General features: G+C 45.3%; 2 protein-coding genes across 2 annotated transcripts in view; one reads left to right on the top strand and one right to left on the bottom strand.

Moving 5' to 3' along the window:
• The window catches only part of LOC309548791 (uncharacterized protein), a gene marked incomplete at its 3' end in the record, with an annotated part of 47,242 nt that extends 26,261 nt beyond the window's left edge, over window positions 1–20,981 (top strand). The window contains exons 5-8 of the mRNA XM_082248734.1: window positions 12,040–12,246; window positions 12,351–12,492; window positions 20,556–20,695; window positions 20,850–20,981. Of these exons, the coding sequence (XP_082104860.1) occupies window positions 12,040–12,246; window positions 12,351–12,492; window positions 20,556–20,695; window positions 20,850–20,981 (621 nt within the window). The remainder of the gene's footprint in view (window positions 1–12,039; window positions 12,247–12,350; window positions 12,493–20,555; window positions 20,696–20,849) is intronic.
• LOC309550239 (uncharacterized protein) overlaps window positions 1–23,757 on the bottom strand; it is a gene marked incomplete at both ends in the record, with an annotated part of 1,760,330 nt that overhangs the window by 1,276,188 nt on the left and 460,385 nt on the right.

Genomic DNA, 23,757 nt, shown 5'->3' with positions numbered 1-23,757 from the left:
GAGTTATCATGGACCCTGCCACACATATTCCCCCACCTGTTTCCCTCGAGGGGGCCTCGGGACCCGCCGGTGCACAGAGTATAGAGTCATTTACAGCAATTTTGGAGTCTATGGTGGCTCGGGTGGAGGCGGCCTGTCAGGGACGGGGGTCAAGGAAGCGACCCCCGCCTACCCCTATACTATCTGACACCTCTGACTCAGATTCAGAGATGGTCACTGCAGTTGCAGGTTCCTCTGCAAGGGTTGCTATCCCAGGTAAAGCCCCCTCAGAAAGTGAGGAGGACGCTTCTTCTCCCGCTATAATTCAGGAAGAAGCATTGGTGGACGCACTAGTTGTGGCAGTGCAAGAAACCTTAAAACTTGAGGCTTTACCGGCAGAGGCAACTGAAACAGAGAGGCCTTTTGGTACTAATAAGCCCATCAAGACGGCGAAGGCTTTTCCTGTACCTAAATGTTTTGGTAATCAGATTAAAGGAGAATGGGAGCATTCTAAGCGTACCTTTACTATTTCCAAGCGTATTGCTAGACGCTATCCGTTTGAGGAATCCATCATTAAGAAATGGACGGTACCACCAATCGTGGATCCGCCTATTTCCAGGCAGAATAAAGCCTCGGTTATTCCAGTGGAGGACACTTCGTCCTTTAAGGATCCGGTGGATCGAAAGATAGAAGCAGAGTCCCGCACTATCTTTTCTCTGATAGGGTCAGCATTTAGACCAGTAATCGTTATTGGTCTAGTTTCCCAGACACTTACGGAATGGGCGAAAATGGTACGCCAAGATCTTAGGGGAAAAGATATTCCCCAGGAGACATCTGATTTGATGGAACAGATCATACAAGGGCTACGGTTTATCTGTGACGCAGCCTTGGACACTACTCCCCTATTAGGGCATGCATCTAAGTTAGCAGTGATCCTCAGACGTGTGCTGTGGTTAAAATGCTGGTCAGCTGACCTAGGTTCCAAAAAGACCTTGACCAATCTCCCTTTTCAGGGGAATCGTCTATTTGGAGCCAACCTAGATGAAATCATTAAGGATGCCACTGGGGGCAAGAGCATTTTTTTTTTGCCACAGGCTGCAAAAGCTAAGGGACCTCGCAACAAGCGAGGACCTTTCTTTACCGCCCATAAAGGGCGCCCGGCTGGTACTAGCGGGAAAGGCAAGACTCCTCCAGGAGGGTTCAAGAAGGGCTGGTCGGACAAGCAGAGGACCAACCCAGCCAAACCCGAAGTAAAGGAGTACACAGCCTGAAGGTGCGCCCCCACCCGGTTTCAGGGTGGGGGGACGTTTTCACCGGTATTCAGGACATTAGATCGAGCATCAACCACTACTACCGGTGCGATTCTTCCCTTCCAACATTTAAGTACCACAGGAAGCGGTAGTTACCGTTCCCTGAAAAGATCTTTTCCTTTACCTTTTCCTAAGAATAGTCCCGATACCTCACAGGAATCGGATCTGGTTGACCAGATAGGCCAAGTAGCCTCTAGTCGGGTGACTTCGGTCCCTGAGGTTCAACCAGAAAAGATCACCTTTCCTGATAACTATCAGGTATCTGATAAATGTGTGGGAACAGAAAACGACCAGACTTTCTCGGATGGTCAGGGCCAGATAGCTCTAGGGACGCCTGGTTCAGATCCAATCAGCGCCAGTGGTCCTAGAAATTCTAGGCTGGCCGACTTGGACATGTTAGTCGCAGACGTTCCGTGGGAACTTCGTCTCAGGGAGTGTCTGTGGTCTCAAGGACCAATTTACCTTCGTGCTTTACAGTCGCTGGTTTTAATGGCCTGGCCATTGAGACCCAAGTACTGAAGGACAGAGGTTTGTCTACTTCAGTCATTCCTACCCTTATTAAAGCAAGGAAAGCGACTTCCAGCAAAGTCTATTATCACACATGGAAGACTTATATTGCGTGGTGCGAATCTTTAGGATTTCCTCCACGTACCTATTCGGTGACTCGAATATTGGCCTTTTTGCAACAAGGGGTTGAGCAGAAGCTAGCCTTGAGCACCATCAAGGGTCAAGTTTCAGCATTAGCAATCTTCTTTCAGAAGCCTTTAGCTACCAAATCCTTGGTGCGGAATTTCATCCAGGGGGTGCGGCACCTGGCTCCTCCAGTCCGCGCGCCCTTACCGCCCTGGGATCTTAATTTGGTTTTGTCGGTTCTACAGAAACCTCCCTTTGAAAACATCAGGGAGATGCCCTTGCTTACTCTATCCCAGAAGGTGGCCTTCTTGGTGGCTATTACTTCTGCTCGCAGGGTGTCAGAACTGGCTGCATTATCATGCCAGTCACCATACCTAGTGATTCATAGGGATAAGGTAGTACTTCATCCTAAGCCATCTTTTCTTCCCAAGGTGGTTTCAGATTTTCATCTGAATGAAGATATTGTACTACCTTCCTTGTGTCCTCAGCCCAAGCATCATCGGGAACATGCGTTGCATTCCTTAGATGTGGTTCGGGCAATCAGGGTATACCTGAAATCTACGGAATCATTCCGTAAGACGGATTCACTTTTTGTGATCACGGATGGCCCCAGAAAGGGTTTGCCTGCATCTGCCGCGACCATTGCCAAATGGATTAGACAAACGGTGGTACAGGCTTATTCTATTAAGGGTCAGAGTCCTCCGTTCCCTGTTAGGGCGCACTCCACTCGAGCGCTCAGTACTTCCTGGGCCTTTCGCCATCAGGCGTCAGTGGTCCAGGTATGTAAGGCGGCCACCTGGTCGTCGGTACATACCTTTACAAAATTCTATAAAATTGATGTGACGGCATCGGCGGATGCCTCATTTGGCCGCAAGGTTTTGCAGGCCGCAATTTGAGGAGACTGGTGGTCTACCTCGAGGGTTTTTTTCTGTTTGAAAAAAAAAAAAAAAATTGTTTTCTCTTTTTTGTTGAGTCTCATCATTAAGGATGAGCATTGTAAACTTCTAGTTGGCACCGGTTGGGCCTTCTAGATTGGGATTTGATTTCCATTTTCCCACCCCTCAGTTGTGATACTGCTCTGGGACGTCCCGAAGGTGGTGTATCACCGAGGACTACGTCTGTCGATGAGCGCTAGAGAAAAATGGATTTTTGTAAAATCTTACCGTAAAATCCTTTTCTCTTAGCTCATCGACAGACGTAGTCCCCGCCCCTCTGTTTTGGAGTTGGGTTGGGTTAAATTCTCTAAGCACTGCTTTTTCACATAACTGATTTGCTGAGGCAGAGAGAGAGAGGATATACCCTCTGGGACTGCCCCTAGGGTGTGGCTAGAGCTTTTTAATTTCCTGTCTAGTCCTGCTCCTGCGGAGGTAACATAACCCGAAGGTGGTGTATCACCGAGGACTACGTCTGTCGATGAGCTAAGAGAAAAGGATTTTACGGTAAGATTTTACAAAAATCCATTTTTCTTGCACTGTGTCTGTGTGCATTTTGGAATGTTGTTGCCTTCACCATCTGTTGCCCTGTCTGCATCTTTATAAATGTTTTTTTTTTGTTAGCTACCAATCCTTTATATTAACTCATGATTAATTATTAACAAACAACCACCCCCACCCCTAACAGTATAAAACTAGAGCACCCTTATGGGGACAGCACGTTACTGGGGGGAACCTTGCTGGAGGTTCTTACCTTTAGTGATTCTTTCTCTAAGTGATTCTTTATACAAGTGATTTGCACTTCAAGTTCTGCACTTCAGCGATTGCACAAAGTGAACATACATAACAAACTGCACTGAAAAGCACCAAACAGGCTGCAGGTGATCCTGTCTCTCTATTCAGCTCTCCTTCCACTCTGTAACATGCGCTCTCTACCACTCCTTCTGGTAGTTGTGTTCTCTCTCTTTCTTTCACCCCTCTTCTCCACCCCACACCATATATATATATATATATATATATATATATATATATATATATATATATAATATATACCACCCTCCCTCTTGCCTCCTTACTGCCAAGCAGACCTATTTTATCACTCTCATTAACACCTTCTCATCCAGTCCCTGTCAACTCTTCTCTACCTTCACCTCTCTTCTTTGTCCTCCACTGCCTTCACCCACCAAATTACACACTGCCCAGGAAATCACCAACCACTTCAAAAATAAGATTGATTACATTCGTGAGAAGATCTCCAATGCACAGATACCTCCCCAACTTATAACCCCGTGTCCACAGGTACAATCATTACTTTCCTCATTCAACCCTGCAACTATTGATGAGGTTGCTAAAAAAAATTCTAACGCCCACCTAACCACCTGCCCCCTGGATCCTGCTTCCTCACAAATGCTTTGGTCACCATCTGGCTCCATTCTACACTCTCTAACCCACATCTTAAATCTCTCCTTCTCTTCTGGCATCTTCCCCAACTCTCTAAAACATGCACTAGTCACCTCCATCTTTAAAAATCCCTCACTGGACCCCACCAATCTTAACAACCTTTGCCCCATCTCCTTACTCCAGTTTTCCTCCAAAATCTTTGAACGTCTGATCTACAACCAACTGAGTGAACATCTGACTGAGAACAAACTTCTTGATCCCTTCAGTCTAGAGTTTACCCTCAACACTCCACAGAAACTGCTCTCCTTATGGAGAATGGCTGAAACCAATGGACACTATTTGGACCTCTCTGCTGCCCTTGATACGGTGGACCCCCCCCCCTCCTCCTTTAAAAACCTTTACTCCTTTGGTCTTCATGACTGTACTCTTTGCTGGTTCTCATCCTACCTATCCCACCGCACCTTCAGCATCACTTAAAATTCTACTTCCTCCTCTCCTCTTCCTTCTATTTGGTTCTCCAAAGTTCTGTTCTTAGACCTCACCTATTCTCAGTCTACAACTCCTCCCTGGGTCAGCTGATAGCCTCCCATGGCTTCAAATACCATGTCTACGCTGACGACCCCCAAATCTATCACTCTACCGCTCAGATAACTCCATCAGTCTCCTCACGTATCACTAATTTTCTAATAGACATATCCACCTGGATGTCACAGCACTACCTCAAACTCAGTCTATCCAAAATCAGGCTCATAATATTCCTTCCCCTACGTGCCGCTTCCCTTGACTTCTCTGTTACAATCAACTGCTCAGTCATCAGCCCATCCCCCCCATGCCAAGGTGCTAGGTGTAATCCTGGACTCTCCAAAGCTTGCCGCCTCAACCTCGGCAACATCTCCAAAATATACCCCTTCCTAACCAATGAAATCCACTCCCTGGTCATCTCTTGCCTTGACTACTGCAACCCCCCCCCCCCTTATTGGCTTACCCTCACATAGGCTATTCCCCCTTCAGTCCATCATAAATGTTTCCGCCAGGCTCATCTATCTTACAAACCTTGTCTACTACCCCTCTCTGCCAATCCCTCCATTGGTCCCACTTACCCAACGAATTACATTTTAATTCTAACAATAACTTAAAAAGCCCTCCACAACTCGGCCCCCAGCTATATTACTAACCTAGTCTCAAAATACCAACCACATTGTTCTTTTCCTTCCTCCCAAGACCTCCTGCTCTCTAGCTCCCTCGTCACCTCCTCCAATACTCTCTTCCAGGACTTCTTCAGAGCCTCTCCGATCCTATGGAACTCCCTACCCCAATCTGTCTATCTCCTACTCTGTTTGCTTTTAGATGATCCCTGAAAACCTCCTCTTCAGAGAATCCTATCCTGCCTCCACCTAACAACTATACTTTCATTTTCTCCATCAGCTCATCCCCTACAGTAATTACCTTTTGTATCACTTGACCCTCCCTCCTAGATTGTAAGCTCTAAGAGCAGGGTCCTCTGATTCCGCCTGTATTGAAATGTATTGTAACTGCACTGTTTGCCCTCATTGTTGGTGCTATAAAAATCCTGTATAATAATAATAAATATTAAACGTGTTCCCATGGGGGCAGTAGTCCTTAAATGTACAGCAACCCTTCTATTCCCCCCTCAGATCCCCATCCTATTATTGTGACCAATACCATCCATATAATTCTTACTTTCATTTCCCAAAGTTATCTGTCTACAAGGAGACCTGTATAGATCAAATGATGGCACCAATGAGGATGGAGGAGGACCGGAGTCACATGACTGAGAAGATACTAAACCTCACCCTGGAGATCATCTACCTGCTGACCGGAGAGGTGAGGAGGATTCTGGGAGGTCACATGACATCGCTCTTATCTCTATTAATAAACCACTGACCTGACCAGAGAGGTGAGGAGGATTCTGGGAGGTCACATGACATCACTCTTCTCTCTATTAATAAAACACAGACCTGACCGGAGAGGTGAGGAGGATTCTGGGAGGTCACATGACATCACTCTTATCTCTAATAATAAAACACAGACCGGACCGGAGAGGTGAGGAGGATTCTGGGAGGTCACATGACATCACTCTTATCTCTATTGATAAAACACAGACCTGACCGGAGAGGTGAGGAGGATTCTGGGAGGTCACATGACATCACTCTTATCTCTATTAATAAAACACAGACCTGACCGGAGAGGTGAGGAGGATTCTGGGATTCTAACATGATATTCCTATTGGCTCTTCAATCCAGAGATTTCCTCTTCTGAAGTCAGGTGATCATATGACCATCACAGTGCCTCCATGTGACTCCCTAAAACCTGAGAGACACAACATGCAGAAGATTCTAGAAGTCACCAAGAAGATGATGGAGCTGCTGACAGGAGAGGTGAGCGGTGCTGGGAATTCTTTTTTGTAATTTTATTTTTATTGAAATTCCCAAAAATAAAGAAGTTACATCCATTGTATTTCACAACACAGGCAATGAAGAGGATATATAGGTATTACACCATGAAGAGGGTATATATATATTACACCATGAAGAGGGTATATAGATATTACACCATGAAGAGGGTATATAGATATTACACCATGAAGAGGGTATATATATATTACACCATGAAGAGGGTATATAGATATTACACCATGAAGAGAGTATATAGATATTACAGCTTGCAATAGCCAATAGGCATACAGCATACTTGGACAGTATATGCAGTAAACTGAAATAAGTCAGAGGAACCCTCAAAGTTCTGGATAGAACATGAGCTGTTTGGCCATCCGATGGACATGTCTGGGTTTGGTGGTTGCCAGGAGAACGGTACTTGCCTGACTGCATTCTGCCAAGAAGAGTTGAAGCTGTTATAGCTGCAAAGGGTGGAGCCAACTCAATATTGAACCCTACGGACTAAGACTGGGATGCCATTAAATTTCATGTGTGTGCAAAGGCAGGCGTCCCAATACTTTTGGCAATATAGTGTAAGAGAAGGTTGGCGGGGAACAGGGACATTTTGCAGTGGTATTGTTGGCTTTTTCATTACCTTGACTGTTCTTATCCACCACATTGTGGGTAATAAACTGTTGTGAGACTTTTCCTCTTAATAGACCTGGCTGTTGTTTTCACAGTCCTGCAGATAATTCTCCTTCTAGTGACCACTGGGGGGCGCCTAGCATGGTCTTTTGTTTTGTGTATGCCTGTATCTTGCACTATCCAAAGTGTATTTGACAGCTGCATAGGTTTGTCCTGGTCTTCCCATGAATCCATCTATGATCTGTGCCCTCAGCGCTCGGTATACATGTTTGTTTAAAATGATGCAACTGAAATCTATTGGCTTCGGCCCAGGGCAGGATCCTTCCATAGGACAGGGAGTCTGGGATTGAAGGATTATATAAAAGCTTAAGCAGAGGAGAACATGGGGAAGAAAGAAAATACCGTGTGCAATATTGTTTCCAAATGGACAACATAATTAGCATAGGGGAGGAGGATTGTTTCAGTGGAGAGGACATGGTGGAGTCAGCTGACCATAATAAAGGGCATGGGTGAGTGGGGTAGATAAGCCCAAATTCTATTTCAGATCAACGACTGGGTGGGGGATGGACAGACCAGGACATGATAGTGTGGAGGTGGGAGGCATAATAATAAATTAACCACTTCCCATCGGAAGGCCATCATATGAGAGAACACCGTTCAGGCTAGTCAAAGTCCACGATTCAAGGTGGGTGCTGAACCTCGGCTCCCCACCAGGAGAAGCATTAAAGAAGAAAATGGTTGCACACCACCACGGAATCCAATGAAGAAAAGTTCCGTTATTCACATAGGTGGTACAAGGTACAGCAGGGTAGAACAGTAGATGCGTTTCACATGACTGCTACGTACTTGTTCACTACCAACTACCTTGCACCACCTACAGTATGTGAATAAATGAACTTTTCTTCATTGGATTCCGTGGTAATGTGCCACCATTTTCTTCTTTAATATCTGGATGATGGGTGTAGCTGCTGGCATCATCCAGATATCTTTTTTTCAGCCAGTGATTCCCTATCTTGTGCAATCCATCCTAGCAGCGCATGAGCCACTTGATTGCTTTTACGTGCAGTGGGACGTCCTCCCCTCCCCCCCCCCTTTCCACCGTCCTTTAGTGCCACTCCGAGCTCTCCTGTGCGACCAGGGAACCAGAAAACAAATCCGGCAACTGATTACTATAGAGCTGCTCAAAGACTGGATGGTCCCCGGCAATCTCTATGCTCCTGGGAGGCCGAAAGCAATATCATGACACCACTTCTGGTGCTGGCAGATGTAAACACTGCCAGGTTTTTATCCTGGAAAGCAGAGATCTATTTTTTTTATCTTATGCTTTCCCGGGTAGAGGAGATATCTGGGGTCTATGTGACCCCAGATTTCTCCATAAAGAGGACCTGTCACGCCTTATTCCTATTACAAGGGATGTGTACATTTCTTCTAATAGGAATAAAAGTGATCAAAACAAAATTAAAGAGTTGGTGTACAAATAAAAATAAAGTTTTTAAAACACTCCTGTCCCCCGTGCTCGCACACAAAAGCAAACGCATATGTAGGTTGCGCCCGCATATATAAACGATGTTTGGACCACACAATGCGAGGCATCGCTGGGAATAATTCTAGCACTAGACCTCCTCTGCAACTCTAAACAGGTAACCTTTAAACATTTTGAAAGTGTCACCTATGGAGATTTTTTGGTACTGTAGTTTTGCGCCATTCTACGAATGTGCGCAATTGTAAAGCATGATACTTGTTTGAAATCTATTAACTCAGTGTAACATCATCTTTTATATTTTACAAAAAATTGGGTTGCAGTATCTATGGTGTTTTTGTTTGCATTAAAACTTATTAACCACTTAAGCCCCGGAAGATTTTACCCCCATTCCGACCAGGGGGTATTTTGCGATTCGGCACTGCGTGACTTTAACGGACAATTGTGCGGTCGTGCGACGCTGTACCTAAACAAATTTGACGTCCTTTTTTTCCCACAAACAGAGCTTTCTTTTGGTGTTATTTGATCACCTGTGCGATTTTTTTTTTTTTTTTTTTTTTTTTTTGATCATGCGCTATAAACAAAAAAAGAGCGAAAATTTTGCAAAAATAACAATATTTTTCACAATTTTTTTATATGAAATTCCCCCCCAAAAAATGTAAAAATCAAAATTTTTTTAAAATTTTTGGCCAATTTGTTTTCTGCTACATATGCTTGGTAAAAAAAAATCACAATAAGCGTATTTTGATTGGTTTGCGCAAAAGTTATTGCGTTTACTAACTAAGGGAAAGATATTTGTCATTTTTGTTGTTTTTTTTTTTTAACTACTAATGGCGGCGATCTGCGATTTTTTTTTTTTGCGGGACTGCGACATTGCGGCGGACAGATCGGACCCTTGATTGACATTTTTTACACTTTTGGGGCTACCAGTGACATTGCTACAGTAATCAGTGCTATAAATATGCACTGTTACTGCAAAAATACACTGGCAGGGACGAGGTTAACTTTATTGGGGAAGGAGGGGTTAAGTATGTCCATAGGGGCGTGATTCTAAATGTCATTGGATATGGCTACTGGTGTAAGAACAGAGATCAACGGTTCTACATAGTAGAACCGTGTGATCTCCGTTTTCACACAGGGAGAATGACAGGCGGCTTTGTTTACATTAGCCGCCTGCCTTTCTCCCTTCACGGCGCACGATCGCGAGTGACCGGCGGACATCGGGTCCGCCGGTCACACACACTGACTTCTTAGGGAACAAGCCGGGGCGGGCGCGCGCCTCCGCGGGCGGGCGGGCGCGCGCCTCCGCGGGCGGGCGCGCGCTCGCCCGCTATTGGCTCACAAGCCAGTGACAGGCTAGTGACGTACCGGTACGTCACTTTGCCTGGCTGGGGCTGACCGCCGCAGTATATGTACTTGTGGCGGTCGGCAACCGGTTAAAGTGTATTTTTTCCAAAGTGTTTGAAAAATTGCTGCAACCGCCATTTTATTCTCTAGGGTCTTTGCTGAAAATATATATTTTTATTGTTTGGGGGTTCTAAGTAATTTTTTAGCAAATAAATGATGATTTTTACATGTAGGAGAGAAATGCCAGAATTGGCCCGGATGGGAAGTGGTTAACAGGTCAGGTGCTCCCAGACCGCCCCTAGATCTCAGCCAAAGCAAAGTGGATTGTGCTATGCGATGGGACTTATGGTGCCATATAAATGTAACAAAGGTACTTTGCAGCAATTTCAGGCAAGAAAGAGGGAGTTGGACCGGGAGAGTCTCCAATAGGTACAGCAGTTTGGGGAGGAACCACATTTTGAGGACATTTACCGTGCCTAGCCAGGAGATATTATACAGTAAGCATCCCATTGTTTCAGGGATAAATGTATGTCTTGAAATAAAGAAGGAAGGTTACACAAAATGAGGTTTAAGGATTGTAAGAGGTGCATGAAAGTCAGCCAGCCCCCAGTCTGATGTACTCACCCTCCAGTCTGTCACCAACCAAATAAAACCTGTCTCTTGGTACAAAGAACAGGGGTTTAGTTGACACACATTTGCAAACGCATGTGAAAGCTGCAGAGCCACTTCACGGCACCCTGTTATATCTGCAGTCCTACACTCTTAATTTAGTGTCCTCACACTGGAGGCACATGGCCGCTAATGGGTGGATGGGGGAACAGGTGAGAGGGAGACAGCCCAACCTCCCCCAACCCATCCTCATCCACGACTGGCTGTTGTCTCAAAGACTCAAATAATTAGGTTTATAACCATGGTGCAAACTGGAAAAGACCAGCTGAAAAGCATTACACCTCCATCCCCTTGGTGGATGCAGCATATAGATAGGAAGGGATTTTATGTATGGGGCATGGCCTGTAAAGCTCACTGCCTTTGAAATCCCTAATTTCCTTTTGGGACTTTATGTGAGACAAGCAGGTCATGCTATTGGTCTCTCTCCCTGTCTACGGAAAACACTAGGGTCAAATCAAAACTGCATCCACCAAAAACGCACGAAAATCGCACGGTGGGACTTTATATGAGGCACCAAGCTGTAAGCAAGGCGTCTCCATCCCTGGTTGCTTAAACATATTGGACTAGGTGGGACTTTAAATGAGACCCAAGCTGGTGTTGCCCGGCGTCTCCATCCCTATAACAAAACACAAAATGAGGTTAAAGGATTATAAGAGGTGCATGAAAGTCAGCCAGCCGCCAGTCATACATAAAATTAAGAGTGTAGGACTGCAGATATAACAGGGTGCCGTGAAGTGGCTCTGCAGCTTTCACATGCGTTTGCAAATGTGTGTCAACTAAACCCCTGTTCTTTGTACCAAGAGACAGGTTTTATTTGGTTGGTGACAGACTGGAGGGTGAGTACATCAGACTGGGGGCTGGCTGACTTTCATGCACCTCTTACAATCCTTCAACCTCATTTTGTTTTTTGTTATAGGGATGGAGACGCCGGGCAACACCAGCTTGGGTCTCATATAAAGTCCCACCTAGTCCAATATGTTTAAAGAAGGAAGGTTAGCTTAGTATAATGAGGAGAAGGTGTCACATGAATAACGAGGTATTTGAGGGAACAGGTACACTAGTGATACGAGTAAGCGGATTGTAAGGTGTCCAGAGCTGTGGGAGGAATGTTGATAGAAAGAGCCTCGATCTTAGAAGTATTAATCTTATACCCCGGCAGTGTACTCAGGTAGATGATTGACAATTATTAGTAGTTATAATTTATACACAGCATGTTTGTTACAATGAATGTTTTATTATATATTCAGAGTGGAATCCTCGGGGATGATAATATTGATGTTAAAGAAGAGTATAAAGAGGAGGATGAGGAGTATGGAGTGATGGAGGAGTTGTCAGAAGGACACAAGGATATGATGGAGCCACCTAATACCAGGAACCCACCAGAGAGATGTCCCCGTCCTCTGTATTCCCAGGATTCCACACAGGAAGATCACACCATCACTCACTGTTACAAGGTTGGTGCAATGGAGTATCTAGAACATGGACTTGTGGAGATGATGTGTGGATTATTTTTTGTGAGCTTATATTTTACAGATGATTTTTCTCTCATTTTCTTAAGGGTGAAGATCTGATAAATATAAAAGTTGAGGTTAAAGCAGAAGAAGAAGAGACGTATGTGAGGGATGATCAGCAGTCTATGGAGGAGGATGGAATAACGGGGACATTTATAGAGGAGGACACTCCTACAGAGATCAGCACAGGTGGGTCATTACACAAAATACTAGAGATTAGCTTCGAATTCAAGTCAACTCAAACATTGGTCGTTCGATCGTTCGTCGAATGACGAACAAATGTGCTTCTTCGGAGGAAATTTGAGATTCCCTTAATGCACTGCGCGCGCGCTGCACGTTATGTGATTGGCCAAAGCATGCACCCTGACCTCATGCTTTGGCCAATCAAATGATCTCTTCCATGATTGGACTAAAGGCAGGCTGCTTTCGTCAATCATGGCTCAGGGGCCAAGTACACGCCTTAAACGACATAAAGGCTGCCCACACAGCCGCAGCGTGTAGTGTGATTGTGCGGGCGAGGAGACAGGGAGAGAAATGCGTTTGAGGCAGGGCAAGAGTAGCTTTTTTTGGAGTTTGTCAGACAGTGCAGCCAGAGAGACATTCTTAGCAGTGTAGGGAGGGACGGGAATGTATTTAAGGCAGGGAGAGAATCGTTTCTTTGCAGTTTGTCAGACAGTGCAGTGCCAGTGATTCATTCCTAGCAGGGAGGGAGAGAGATTTCATCTATAGGGCTATCGATTACATCATATCAGTGAGAGTATTGTTAATCGGTCACTTGCGTACATCTATAAGCACCACAGCTCATCTATAGGGCTATCGATTACATCATATCAGTAAGAGTATTGTTAATCGGTCACTTGCGTACATCTATAAGCACCACAGCTCATCTATAGGGCTTTCCATTACATCATAGCAGTGAGACTATTGTTAATCGGTCACTTGCGTACATCTATAAACACCACAGTTCATCTATAGGGCTATTGATTACATCTAATCAGTGAGAGTATTCTCAATCGGTCACTTGCGTACATCTATAACCACCACAGCTTATCTATAGTGCTATCAATTACATCATATCAGTGAGAGTATTTTTATTCGGTCACTTTTGTACATCTATAAGCACCACAGCTCATCTATAGGGCTATCGATTACATCATATCAGTGAGAATATTGTTAATCGGTCAGTTGCGTAAATCTATAAGCCCCACAGCTCATCTATAGGCCTATCCATTACAGCATATCAGTAAGAGTATTGTTAATCAGTCACTTGCATACATCTATAAGCACCACAGCTCATCTATAGTGCTATTGATTACATCATATCAGGTCATTGAGTATCTATTGGTCAGTTGCGTATACCCTATATTGATCTGTATCAACATCATGTCCAAAAGGCTGACGAGGAGAGGCCAAGGCTCACAGGCCACGAAAAGAGGGCAAGCAGCCTCTGTGTCCATTGTGAAAAGTGGTGATCACAGTCGACAGTGCATCCTCTGCAGGCAGGGCACACCTGTCCTTTATTTCGGATACTGCCTGTGCTATTCAGCCACAACATGTGGAAGAGTTGGTGGAGAGGATCAAAAGGCTGTCCTCGTCCTCTGACACCCATGCTCACAGTAGTTTGCCTTCCACAGCAGCTGCCAAAGCGGCCGTTCCACAGGCTCCTTCTCCAAAGCTACTACTTCTGTCGTCCCACCATCATGCATGGAGGAGTCACCTGAACTATTCGATCATAGGGTCAGTGACATGCTGCTAGAGGAAGCGCAGCAATTTGAAAGCTGTGATGTTGGTTTGAAGGTTGATGAAGGGAATAGCGTGAGCCTAGAGAGAGGGGGTGACAATGACGGACAAGAAACCAGCAAACCAGCAGTCATGTTGCCACAGCTGAAGCATATTGCCAAGTTTGTGCCAGTGATGAGGAGGGGGGGGGGGGATGATGAGGTCACTGACTGTACTTGGGTGCCTGACAGGATAGAGGAGGGGGAGGATGGGGAGGATGCACAACTCCAATGAGGCAGGATGTGCTCCAAGGGGCTGCCATAGCAGTAGCCAACCTATTGGGTCACAGCACAGAGCTCCACAGGTGCAGGGTGCTGCAAAATCCCTGCTGGCTCATAAAAGTTCATTAGTGTGGGCTTTTTTCAGCACCTGTGCAGTAGACCGCAGCGTTGCTGTTTGCAACATCTGTCTAAAGCATGGCCAGAACACCAGCTGCTTGGGCACCACATGCTTGACAAGGCATATGATGACCTGCCTTGCAGTCCATTGGCAACAGCACCTGAAAGAGGCACCAGATCAAAACCAGCATACATTACCTTGCTCCTCATCTGTGATCTCTAACCCTACTATACCTCATGCCTTCTCAAATACCAGCATTGAGAGGGATGATGTTATAGCAATGAGTGGCACAGAGACTTGAACCCAATCTGCTAGCAGTACACCACTGCTTGATTTGAGCAGCAGGCAAATTTCACTACCCCAGTTTTTGAACCATAGAAAGAAATATTGTCCCAGCCATCCACATGCTCAGCGTCTTAATGCTAGCTTGGCCAAATTGCTAGCATTACAGTTGCTGCCTTTTCATCTGGTAGACTCGGCTTCTTTTTGCAAATTTGTGGAATGTGCTGCACCACAGTGGCAGGTCCCAAAAAGGCATTTCTTTTCATGTAAGGCCATTCCGGCTCTCTACCGTCATGTGGAAGGTAGTGTTTTGGCCTCGTTGGACAAAGCGGTCAGCAGAAAGGTGCACTTTACTGCTGACTCTTGGTCCAGCAGGCATGGACAGGGACATTATATTTATTTCACGGCACACTGGGTAACTCTCCTGGCAGCTGGGAAGGATGCAGGACAGGGTTCAGTGTTACAGCTTGTTTTGCCACCACACCTCCAAAAAGGTGGAGCTGGTTCTGCCACATCTGGCTACTCCCCCACCACCTCCTCCTTCTCCATGTCCTCTTCTGTTCAATTGTCATCTGAAGCAGCAGTGCTCCCTAAGCGTTCCAGGGGCTACGCAAGCAGTCAGGCTAAAAGATGCCATACTGTGCTTCAGTTGGTCTGTCTAGGGGATAGGACATTCTGTCAGCTCTGCAGGGGCAAGCTCAGAGATGGAGATGCCACGACAGCTTGAGCCAGGAATGGTTGTATGCGACAATGGCACCAACCTTCTCTCTGCCCTCCGACAGGGACACTTGACACATGTTCCATGCTTGGCATATGTTCTCAATCTTGTGGTGCAGCGTTTCTTGAGCAGATACCCGGGCTTCCAAGATCTCCCGAGGCAGGCCAGAAAAGTCTGTGGCCATTTCCGCCGTTTATTCAATGCCAGTGCTCGCTTATCTGACATTCAATGAGAATTCAACCTGCCCACCAACCGCCTCATTTGTGACAGGCCCAGCAGGTGGAACTCAACGTTGGCAATGCTGCAGCGGCTGCACATGCAGCAGGACGCCATCAATCAGTACCTGTGTGAGTATGGCACAAGGACAGGGTCAGCGGAACTTGGCATTTTTTTGCCACGCCAGTGGCTTTTGATTAAGGATGCATGCATTGTCACCATTTGAGGAGGCCACAAGGATGGTGAGCCAGGACGATGCATGCATCAGTGACACTATCCCACTAGTCTACCTGCAGAAGCACACGCTGCATGGAATCATGGACAGGGTACTTGAGGCAGAACAGCGGGAGGAAGAGGAGGACTTCCTTTCCAAACAAGGCCCCCTTTATGCAGATATCATTCCTGCAGGGACACACAGGAGGAAGAGGAGGATGAGGATTTCGGCAGCATGGATGTAGAGGATAGCATACAGCAGTCTGGTTTTAATTCCCCAGGAGTTGTACGCAGTTGGGGAGAGGTTGCTACTGCTGACAATGTCATACTTAGTGACCCAGAGGACTCAGAAGCTCGTGCCTCCTCCAACTTACACTGCATGGGCTCCCTGATTCTGCAAAGCCTGCGAAAGGACCCGAGAATTCATGCGATCAAGGAGAGGGATAATTACTGGTTGGCAACCCTTCTTGATCCCCGTTAAAAGGATAAAGTTGCAGAGCTCATCCTGCCTTGGCAGAGGGAGCAGAGGATGAAACATCTTGAGGAGGCCTTGAAAAAAAATTTGTGTACCGCCTTTCCAGACACTGGGAGGTCAACATTCTCTGGACGTGTTTCTGAGGCATCGTTCAACCAAAGGAGGAGCGGTGGAGAAGGCAGCCGGCTGACCGATGCCTTTAAACAGTTATTTTATCCTCAGCAGCACCCAGGGCTGTAAGGTTTAAGCAACCGTCAGCAGCGTCTCCATCATATGGTGCATGATTATCTAGGCGCAAGAGTAGACTTGGAGACCTTTCCAGCTGAGCATCCACTGGGTTACTGGGTCTTGAGGATGAACCAATGGCCAGAAATTGCTCAATATGCAATGGAGCTACTGGCCTGTCCTGCTTCCAGCGTGCTTTCCGAATGGATGTTCAGTGCTGCTGGAGGTTTTGTGACGGATAAAAGAGTATGTCTGCCCACAGACTCTGTTGACCAGCTGACTTTTATCTAAATGAACCAGTCCTGGATCAACAAGAGCTATCAAGCCCCTGATGCAGATGTAACTGATTGAATTTGCTAGGGGTCTGCCATCCCTTGAAGACTGCATATACTGCCTATCCTATTCCTCTACCTTGATTCTGCTAGCTTCCAACAATGCTTTTGGTTTAGATCACTACCAATGCCCAAGGCCTAATTTTTCTGCACTTGTATGACAGGTGCATGCAATTTAAATGTCTTATGTCATTTTAACAGCAGGCCCTGTCCCTGGGCCCTGCTAACTGTGAGGGGTTATGGTGTTCAGGCACCAACAACACCAAAGGCCCAATATTTTTGCACCTGTGTGACAAGTTGTCACGATTGACCACGCCCACGGCGACTAGCTAACTGAGACGTGGTTTCATGTCTGGGGAGTATGAGGGAATAAGGGAAACTCCTACTGAGTAATAAGACACTTTCACAGCCCACACTGCCTTTGGCCACCACTAGAGGGGGACTCCACTCCCCTCCAGCTGGCTGATCACACACAGGCAAATATGAATCTTACATACAATCTGGTGCACTGTAAGGGTTGGGGAGCAGTCTAGCAATTATCACACACTACTAGGATTCCTCCAGCTATCCTACAAGCTAGAACCCCGGTGTTAATCACTCTTCCCACTGTCCACACCCCACACACCATAAACGATAGCCTGCCACCACCCAACAGTTTGTCCACAGACTGGTCTGCTGGGCCACCACACACACACAGATCTCTGTCTAGTTTACAATCTGCATGCAATCTGCCAACATGCAGTGCAATTGCATACAGATTGGCATGTAACTTAGACCAAGCAATTAGGCACTAAAATGCAACAATCTCTCCAGAGATATGAGTCCTAGCTTAGTACACAGAAGTCACTTATTCATTTTATAAATTAATATCCCGAAAGTGGGCAGTGCATAAGAAATAAACACAAAAAAAGGAAGTTACAAAAAATACAAAAAGACACACAATTGGCAATTTGCTCTGAAAATAAAAAGGAATAAAAAACAGAAATAAACTTTACCGAAGCTTATCCCTTGGTAGAAGCATACCGGAAACCATGTGGGGACTCCCCAGTTTAGAACTGGCTTCATGGAAGAACAATGTCCATATCTCAGGTTTCCCAATTTATTGGAATATGAATGTGGGCTGGACTTTGGCCCTTGACCAATCAACCCCAGGGGGTGTCCCATCGCAGCCCACAGGATGTTTCCTGTTCGGAAATGACCAGAGTTGAATCTACCCAGAACGGCGCTAACCGCTAAATCAGGGATAGGAATTCTGACACCAGCGCATCGGTCTGATTGTGACAGTACCAAACTATGCCTGCCTGCCGCAATCAGGTGCCATATGGCGGTTTTGTGCGTTTCTCTAGGATTCTACACACGCTACAGACACAGATTTACATGTACATGTAGCCCAACACGTGAACCATAAGAAGGAATTATTTTCATCTCTCTGCCACTAATATTTTACCTATTATGAGAGATAAAATACATTCATTTGATCTGATGATACCAATCAAAGCTTGCAGACTGTTTGGAGCCTATCTTCGCCCCCTGTGGATCCCCTCGCAGCCAAGATGACCAGCAGCTCTCTTTAAGGCTTCAGGAAGGTGACAACTTTTGTTCACTTGCATGGGAGACTTTAATTGGCATCCAGGTGTCACCTCCATCCCAGAGACCAGTTCTGTCCCTTTCAAATGCTAATAAAAGGACATGTGTATGACTGATACTAAATACTATACTCTTAATACACAGACAATAGACACTACATTCACAATTATACTATTTCTACAGATCACTTCATATCTCGCTAAGGCAAAGCTACCCTACTCTTACATTTATGTTACACAAGTACATGCAACTTCAAATTTGTATGGAATTCTTACCAGCAGGTCCCGTTCCTGCACCCAGCAAGAGTAACTGCAAGGTCTTGGTTATGGTGTTCAGGTACCAGCAACACCAAAGGCCCAATTTTTGGCACCTGTATGACAAGTACATGCGATTTCAAATTTGCATGGAATTCTTGCCAGCAGGTCCCGTTCCTGCACCCAGCAAGAGTAACTGTGAGGGGTTGGTTACGGTGTTCAGGTACCACCTACAGCAAAGGCCCAATTTTTGGCACCTGTATGACAAGTACAAGTGATTTCATATTTGTATGGATTTTTTAGCAGCAGGTCCCATTCCTGCGCCCAGCAAGAGTAACTGCGAGGGGTTACGGTGTTCAGGCACCACTAACAACCAAGGCCCAATTTTTCTGCACCCGTATGACAAGTACATGCGATTTGAAATTTGTATGTATATTTGTATATGACATTTTTTCCTTTAGAAATGTTAGTATTGCTGCAGCAGGCTACATACATCATAGAGATGCACTACTTTACAGGCACATTCAGGGGACCCCCCAGGCACTATATTTGAAGGAATTTTTAATTTTTATAGTTTCATTTTAAGCCTCATTAAAATCAGTAAATCACTGCTCCTTTAAAAATGGTTGTTTTTAAAACTTTTTTTCATTGCTACATATTCCCCAGGCCAGGGCCCGGACCCGGACCACCATACACTTTTTTGAGGCAATAACTTGCATTTAAGCCTTCAAAATAAGGGCATTTGATTATCGAGGTTCGAGTCCCATAGACTTCAATGGGGTTTGTTTATTCAAACAAACTTTTCCTCTGTTCCTGGTGTTCTGGTGCGAACCGAACCGGGGGGTGTTCGGCTCATCGCTACTAAATGCATTCCTCCACCTATACTGCTCACTGATTGGTCCAGAGTGCCCAGGTCTAGCAAGATCTCTGACCGCAATTTTCTCAGATTTGCTTGCTCTGATATCTGCTGGCTGTGCCGGGTGTATAGTCTCAGACCCAAGTCACTGAGTGCAGTCTCAGGAGATGGCAGGCAGTGGTGCGGGACCTCTGCAATTTGTCTCATGTAACATATAAGCTTCCACTGATTACTGAATACCAATATTATGAGTCCTGACCCCCACACTATATACTCTATGTTGTACATTACATACTCCTGACCCCTGCACTATATATTCTATGTTGTACTTAATTCTGATACTATATAGTCCTAACTTTTGTATCCTATATAATAAGTTGTACATTATATAGTCCTTCTTTTGCACCCATTTTCTACAAGCTGGATATTTGATATCTGATGGTTTGATTGAAGCACAGACATTTACATGTTGATAATAATGTGATAACATCCTCAGACTTTGGAAACTTAAACAGAAAGTGATATTTGGGGAGGAGTCAAAAACCCAATGATGGTGGTCTTCAGGATCAGTCTGGTCTTCATCTTTGTTGTTCTCCCCGATCCTCACTCTCTGACCTCTGGTGGGGCTCAGCCCCACTGTTATTTATGACTAAACCATGGACTAAATAAGGAAGTGCAGGACTTCTTGTGTTGGGAAGATTGCAATGAGTGATAGAGGGGGAGGGGACACTCGTCCTATAATCCCCTCATCACTGTCACTCCTATAAAAGACAGTTCTCGTTGTTTCCTCACTCTCTGACTAAGGTCCATGAATAAAGAAATGAACTGGTAGGAGATCAGAGGACCCATTTACTAGTTACCTTGAGGATGGAATTGTAAGATCCTCAGAGACAAAGCTGCCTGATGTGGGTGGAGTCCGGGTTTAGGGGAACCATTCTGCTCATTTCTAGTAATAATCTTTTTATTTCTATTTTAGTACATGGACGGGAGATGAGGAAAACCTCAGAGGATTGTCTCAATTTGTCTCCAGACTGTAAAGTAGAAGATGAGGACATCACACAGTATAGTCTAGGAGAAAACCCAGCTACCTCAAATGTCCATCCGACACCACACAGTGTAGATGGACCATCGTATTCCTCTTATCCTGAGGAACCACAGACTGTGAGGGACGGTGCCGTCCTTCCAACAGATAAGAGGTTTTCCTGTACTGAGTGCGGGAAGTGTTTCCATTTTAAATGCAATCTTGATGTGCACAAAAGATCTTGCACAGGTGAGAAGTCCAATCTTTACGCACATCGGAGATTACACACAGGGGAGAAGCCATATTCCTGTAATGAGTGTGGTAAAGGTTTTTCACATAAGTCCCATCTTAACACACATCAGCAACTACACATGGAGCTGAAGCCATTTTCCTGTTTGGAGTGTGGTAAATGTTTTGTACGAAAATCAAACCTTGTTACACATCAGAGGTCTCACACAGGGGAGAAGCCGTATTCCTGTCCTGAGTGTGGGAAATGTTTTTCACAGAAGTCCATTCTTTACAGACATCAGAGGTCTCACACGGGGGAGAAGCCATTTTCCTGTTCAGATTGTGGTAAATGTTTTGCACGAAAGTCAAACCTTGTTATACATCAGAGGTCTCACACAGGGGAGAAGCCGTATTCCTGTCCTGAGTGTGGGAAATGTTTTTCACAGAAGTCCATTCTTTACAGACATCAGAGATCTCACACGGGGGATAAGCTGTGTTCCTGTCCTGAGTGTGGGAAATGTTTTTCACAGAAGCCCCCTCTTAACACACATCAGAGATCTCATACAGGGGAGAAACCATTTTCCTGTCCTGAGTGAGGGAATTGATAATCACTGAAGTCCTGTCTTCCTGTACATCAGGGATCCCACACAACCCTTGAGGTGTAGTAGTGCCTTGAGTGCAGAAAATGTCTTCTATATGAATGTTGCTGGACATCACAGCTCTCATGTGGGGAAGAAGCACACCCTGATATACACCTCAGATATACACCATGGCTGATCTTCATCATGTAAGAAACACTTCATAAGGATATCAGAGATCACCAAAGACATGGATGAAGTGTTGTGCTGTGTTGGCCATTGATAGCAGTAGAAAAATAAAAATGGAGTCTATGACGAAACTGCTTGGCACCCCAACTATGTGGTTCCTTCTGCCAAATCGTGCTTCCTGCCCTCCAAACCGTTTTGGGTAGACTGAGAGCTAATACCAGCCCCTTTTACCCAAAACATCGTACACAAACAAGATGTGAGGTAAAATCCAAAGGAATGACTGTTTATTGAAACTCAGACACATACTTCATACCGTACAGGAGGACATCCCCTCCTGATCATATTACCCTAACAATACAAACTGTAAACAAGAATATATGTAACATAACTAAGGAACAGCCAACATGAACTACGCTACTCCCCCTCTAGCAACTGATAACTTACAGTGATATACTTAACATGAGCTAATTAACTGGTCACTTAAACCAGCCTAGGTGGAGGGGACAATACTAGCAGACAGACGGGGACAATTGAACAATGGGAGAGATCTACTTAACATAAACACATTATAGCAGGAGGCCCCAGTGGTTTCAGCTGATTACATAACATCTACAGTCATTGCTGGTTTGAGGCATAGAGGCCCCAAATATGGATATGGAACCTCCAGTTCCCAGAGTCTGTGTGTTTTGGAGAGACATGAACTTGAATCAGAAACAAGACCACTCCACGGATTCCCCAGGCATACACCTCCCAAAGAGTGTAAAGAAAAGGTTTGGGCCTTTACATGATAGACACGACAAACCAAAGCTGACAGGACAAAAATACCGTATTTATTGATACAACAAAAATGAAATGATTACAAACATGGTATACAATAGTATAAAAGGATGATAAAAATCAAGTACAGAACCCCAATCCAAGTTAATAAAGACTAGCATGTCAATCAGCATGAGTAAGAGAATGATTGAGTAAGGTCATAGCATCCATAACTGATGCGTTTCGTGGACTAAATCTTGCCACTTCTTCAAGAGTAGATGTATGATCGGTGTCTGATAATAAACATACGTATAAGGAATTGTGATAATGTTGGTAAATAAAAACTGGGCAGGGGTGGAAAGGGGAGACAGGCTACCACATCCCAAGACTTACATAGAACTCTGGCAGTAACTGGTACCGGAGGTGAAGGCATGGACCCAGATGTCTCAAACTGGAGCTGAGGGTGCAGAAGGCCCCCGGATATGGCGAAAAACGCCACACATAAAGCAGAGTGTGGTTCAGAGTGATTGGAGTAGTACTGATAACACCATAATAAAGTATCTATAAAAGATAAGTAATATAAAATAGTAAATGAGTATGTAGTATATGGAAAAACATCGTACTACTAGAGTGGTATCAGTGGAAAGTGAAAGGATAAGGTAATCTAATAGATCCAAGTGCCTGAGAGGTAGGGTGAGTAAGGAATGAGGGAAATAAAGAAAGTAGGCTCAAGGGCCAAGTATGGAGGAACCATGATGGTAGAAAAATAGACCAAGTAAATAATACCTCAGAAAGAAAAAAGGTAGATATGTGCACCCAAATGACCGCAATGGCAGAAATATTACCAGATGGTGTGAGTTGTAATGAAAAAGATGTGCACTAAAAGTAACCAAAGTGAAAATATATAAGAAGAGAATACCAAAGAAGTAAATCCCAGACTCCAGTGTAAGTGCGTCCCTTATTCGCCAAAGCCGCCAGCAATAGTGCACCCAATGTCACGCCGCTGCATGTGTGGGGACCCGCGGGAACAGCAGGAGGATAGCCGAACCGTCCAACGGGCCGCCTATTATACACAGAGAATGAAAAACAGCAGTTGGCGTCAGAATGATGGCGTTGATGAGCGGCGGCGCCGCCCACCAGATCCCCCGTGCCCGATAGAGCGAAGGGAGAGGAGGAGGGCATCCGCCACACATCGCAGCTCCCAGGACAGACAGCAGGCACCAAGTCAAGCCAGCCAGCCAGTGAATATCAGAGTACCTGTAATAAATTGTATGGAGCAGGGTCCAAAGGGTATCAAATGTACATCAAATCTCCATCCCTAAATCGCAAAGATAAGAGGGGGAGGGCGGGACTTTACATGAGGCGCACAGTGGGAATGGCTGTGCGTCTCCATCCCTAATTCAATG

The sequence above is a fragment of the Pelophylax lessonae genome (genome assembly GCF_965119305.1).
Source record: "Pelophylax lessonae genome assembly, chromosome: 3".
NCBI lineage: Eukaryota > Metazoa > Chordata > Amphibia > Anura > Ranidae > Pelophylax > Pelophylax lessonae.
The sequence above is the reverse complement of the archived record's forward strand: the minus strand, read 5'-3'. Positions and strand labels throughout refer to the sequence as shown.